This window comes from Pistacia vera, unplaced genomic scaffold, assembly GCF_008641045.1.
Source record: "Pistacia vera cultivar Batoury unplaced genomic scaffold, PisVer_v2 Contig421, whole genome shotgun sequence".
Taxonomy (NCBI): Eukaryota; Viridiplantae; Streptophyta; class Magnoliopsida; order Sapindales; family Anacardiaceae; genus Pistacia; species Pistacia vera.
This window is the reverse complement of record NW_022196248.1, coordinates 1,150,174-1,155,124: the sequence shown is the minus strand read 5'-3', so window position 1 is coordinate 1,155,124 and position 4,951 is coordinate 1,150,174. Positions and strand designations below refer to the sequence as shown.

Sequence of the window (4,951 nt, the reverse complement as noted above, 5' to 3'; positions counted from 1 at the left end):
AGAGTATATTTTATTGGTCAATATTTTTTTCTATATTTCCTTTTTGACATGTGTAGAGAGTGAAATTCTATAGAAAATCTGGTAGGTGGACGATAAATAATAAGATATATTCACCAATTTTATTAAGAGTTCATACATATATATATATATAGAGATCTAAAATCAACCTAATTTTCTACCACATCAGACTCTCTACACATTAGATGAGAACCCCTACCTTTCCTATCACATGGCATCAACTTAATATAATGATCACTTTCTAGGTCACTCCTTTGATAAGTATTAATTTTTCACTCCAGAACGGAACATTGATTTGATCTTATAATCAATATTCAATCTCAAATGAAAAACAATTATTAGATTCAAGACCAAGATAGGATAAATTTTATGATTTGAGTGGATCCCTCTTTTTTTTTTCTCTAATGGTTATCACAACATTTCCAACATCAAACTAGATTAAATCAGCTTGATTATATCAACTGTGGTGTGTATGAAAGATAAAATATGGTACACTTCATCTGGGAGTGTTTGAGAATAAAAAACAAGAATCATATGGAAGTGGTTGAGAATAGGAAACAAGAAGAGAAGAGCGAGCACACAGATATCCTGGAGCCAACAACTTTCTGCAAAAAAAGTTAATTATGAAAATAGCCGCTGGCCACCACGTACGCAGGGGAGAGAGGTCGATAGCAATTTTGAACGTTGTATATATTTTACATAGTCACCTCACCGCTCAAAGCCAAAGCCGCGTCATCGAAATAGTCATTTCATCTTTCAGGACAAAATAATATTTGAACCCGTGAAAGACCACAGTGTGAAAGAGAGAAATCCAAACTCTTTTACCGCGAGTTTATTGTTGGTTTCTGCCAACGGCAGGTGAAATGGAACAATGCCTTCCTCCCTGTTTATCACATGTCGGAAAAGTTTTATAGGTCCTATCTTTTGTGAAATAACACTTTCTTACCCTCGGTTTTGGGAACTATCATCTGCGGTTCATGCATCTTTACTCTCGGATGGGTTAAATTTATATTTTATCTACTTTTCCTATATTTTAGCTTTACTTTACATAGAATATGTGCCCTTCGCGCGGGGAGGTGGGGAACGCCAAGATTCTAATCAGTGGGTAGCCCGAACACATTTTATGTTCAACTAATAAAACTTTCTATAACTATATATAATATGTTTCACAATTATTCATTAAACATTTCACCTCGTATATTACAAGTTTGAAGTTATGTCTTATGACAATATATATTTTATATATAATGATAGAAATTTTTTTTTTTTTTTTAAATACAAATTTTAAGAGGAAAGATTCTAGAGACCGTTACAAAAATTTGTTTTATTTACAGAACTAAATCACCTCCATTTCTTCAGCGTCTCCATAGGACCCAGTAAAATTAAAACATTTCAATTAAAACCGCTACCTTTTCCGTCACATGGATGATATCAGCATCCTGACATCATCAATCCCAACGATGATGACGTCATTGCTTAATATACCGATCAGTTTCTAGGTCACTCCTCTGACATGTATTAATTTCATTTTAAACCTACTATTTCAAGATGCGACCAAAATAGCTCCATTATCTCTTTCACTCCTTTGTAATAGTGGCATAACCGAAGATTTATCCATACATGATTCCACACCAAACTCTCAATATTTTCACTCTCCAAAAGCCAAAAGAGAACTTGCATATTATATAGAATTCAATTCAATAATATTATCGATCAATCGATCAAACTACAGACATTGGCTATTGGTTTGATCAATATGGTACTTCAATGTAATATTTTGCAATATTTGGGTGTGTTGAGTATATAAAACAAGCACAGATATCTAGGAGCCGACAACTTTTCTGCAAAAAAATAATTATGAAAATAGCCGTTGACCGCCACGTAGCATGTTGAACGCTGTATATAGTTTACATAACCTCACGGCAAAGCCAAAGCCAAAGCCGCGTCATCAAAACTGTCAATTTACTTTCAGGACAAAATAATGGGAATCCGTGAAAGAGATATTGATTTATTAAAAAAATTTATCAATTCATAATAAATTTCAATAAATTTTATATTATAAACTTTATATTATAATAAATTAATAATTTTGTTAAATTCTGTTTTAAAGAATTTATTTCTATTTTATAATAATAATCTATATATTATATTAAATATTTCTATAATAATATTTTATATAAAAGTAATCTTCATATAATTATAAAAATTTTAATTCTAACTTAAATTAATTATAACAAAGTTTTAGAAGCTAACTTAAAGTGAAACCGACAAAATAGTCCGATGGGTTGAACCACAGATCGGATTAATGACATCATCATTGACCTTTCTTCATCCTTATCAGTCATCACTCCATTAATGTTTCTGTTTATGTACTTCTCCTTCTTTTGTCTCATTGGTCATGATTCCCTCACCTCTCATATGTGGAAACGTGTCCACCAAGTACACTTTTCACTTCAGTTCTTTTTCAATGACATTTATTAAGCCTCTCAATGACATTTGATAATCCAAACTCTATTGTCTTTTTCTGTGAAAGTTTATTGAACGCAATTTATTTTTAATCTCTTCCACGTTGAAATTGCAGGAACGAAGAATAGTAGAGAGAGAAGGCTTCAACGGCTTCTTTCTCCAACAGTCTTCGTTGTTCTTCACTCTTTCATTTCTACTTATTTTAATTTATAAAGCTCTTCCGACTCTTCAGCTTTCGTCTAATCAAAAGGTGCACGCCTTCTACACCAAAACACACAAAACATTCACTCTTCTCGTTTGACAAAATTCTCATTTTCTTCTCTCTCATTGGTTGTGTGTTGTCACTATTATAAATTTTTTTTTATTTTTTTATTTTTGTTATTTATTTTTAAATTTATATTTATGTTAATATGATTATTATTTATATTAATATTTATAATAATAAATTCATAATAATTATATAATTCAAAAACCTTTTGCGTGCAAATTACTTAACTCTTACGCCAAATTGGGAACCTCACAGGAACCCAACGCACTCTTCAGTCAAATTCAAAACCCAGATATAGTTTTACTTTTATGGACATGTCTCATTAATCTTCACGTGCAAGTTCGAGAACCCAGAAAAGCTTTGTGGGTATTTTCTCGTTTAATTTGTAGAACTATAGAACCTGATAGCTATTCTGTTGTTGCTGCTTTATCAGCTTGTAAATGTATAAAAGATTTGGCTTGTGGTAGGATAGTTCATGGGATAATTGTCAAGTTTTCATTAGGGTTTGACCCAATTGTGGGTAATGCGTTGATTGATATGTATAGCAAGAATAAAGATATTGAATCGACTGAGATAGTTTTTAAATGTCTGGAGTGTAAAGATATTGCTTCATGGAATAGTTTGCTTAATGGGTTTGCAATGGTCAATGATTTGGAGTCTTCTCGCCTGGCGTTTGATGAAATGCCTCAGAGAAATTCGGTTTCTTGGAATGCAATGATAACCGGTTATATTCGAGGGAGGGAAATAGTTGAGGCATTGGAACTTGTTTTTCCAATTTCTGCTTTGAAATGAGGAAGTGTTACACGCTTTTATCAAAATCTTTCTTATTATGATAATAAACACACCAAACAGTTTATTCTTGTCATTCCTTTTATATTATTCAAAATGCATACTCTGTAGAAAACATATGGGCTGTTTGATAGATTATTTGAAAAATGATATTCTGATAAACTATTTTAAGTTGAGTTAGATTAAATCGAATGGGATAGGATTCTAAGAATATATTTGGTATAATATTTTAAATTATATAAGAGTTGGATAAAATGCTAAAAAGTTGTTTGGTACATTTTTTAAAAACATTTTTTGAAATTATTTAGATTATTTTTAACTCCCTATGTTTGTTAATTTAGTTAAATACCTCCACAATAAAAGTTTAAAAATTAACAAAAACACCCCACCCACCAAGTCACAGTTGACCACCAGCCACTACCATCAGACGACAGCCGAAAATAGTCAAAACGGTGCACGATCGACTGGATCTGGCATTTCCAACTAGATCCACAGTGAATCTGATCGGAAATAACCAAATCGGCACACGACCGATCAGATCAAACTAGCGACAGGCTGTGGTGGTCTTGGATAGATTAATTTTCATATTGGAACAAGTGAAAAGTAATTATTTTTAGTTGAATAGAATATAATAATAGAAAACAAGTCCCCTCCTAGAGGCATTTCTTAAAGAAATAAAAATTTCTTACATTGGCTGCTCCACCAATACAACATTTTTGAGCTGACTCACAAGGAGTGTTTATAACAAACTCTCCGGTGTTTGAATCATAAGTGGTAATTGTTTCTGTTATGCCTGGGAAATCAAGAGCTGACGTGGGAAATCACGTGATGGGGGTGACCTGCTCCCGTTAGAACGGTAAGCACACGTCAGGCATGCAAGGCGTCGTGGAGTTCCCACGTGTCCATTTTCCTGCTCCAAATCGCGTAAAATCGGCTTGGAAGGTGGGCAATGGGACGTAAAGGCGGATTTAGTCCTAACATTCGCATCAACCCACGGATTTAATGATGGTTATCTACACTCATCTCACTATAAAAAGGAAGGATCTTTTCATTAAAAGGATTCGGCTTTCTTGCGCTCTAAACTAGCTTTCCCTCTCTCTTATCATTATACTTTTGTATTTACTTTTCCCGAATTTTTTGTAAGTCAGTCCGCTGTTGCGACTTGACCCACGATTCTAATACAAACTATCAGTGGACGTAGGATTTGCTACCTTAGCATCCGAACCACTTTAAAAAGCTCTCATTGTTACATTTACTCTACNTCTCTAACTAATACTTTTGCTAGACTTAACAGAGACTTTGAACTAAACTTCAACGGAATCCTTCGTTTTTTTTTTAGATAAAGAAAAATTTACACCCCAATAGTCCCCTTCAGGCTCAACTGAAGTGTAACTTCTGTGATAGAGCTTG

At 33.2% G+C, this 4,951-nt stretch overlaps 1 protein-coding gene across 1 annotated transcript; it reads left to right on the top strand.

The window, feature by feature from the left end:
* Positions 1-2,373: 2,373 nt before the first annotated feature.
* Positions 2,374-3,544, top strand: LOC116142934 (pentatricopeptide repeat-containing protein At3g26540-like). Its single transcript, XM_031428350.1, has 2 exons — positions 2,374-2,457; positions 3,008-3,544. The coding sequence occupies exons 1-2, from the start codon at positions 2,374-2,376 to the stop codon at positions 3,542-3,544; spliced, it is 621 nt and encodes a 206-aa protein (XP_031284210.1).
* Positions 3,545-4,951: the final 1,407 nt, after the last annotated feature.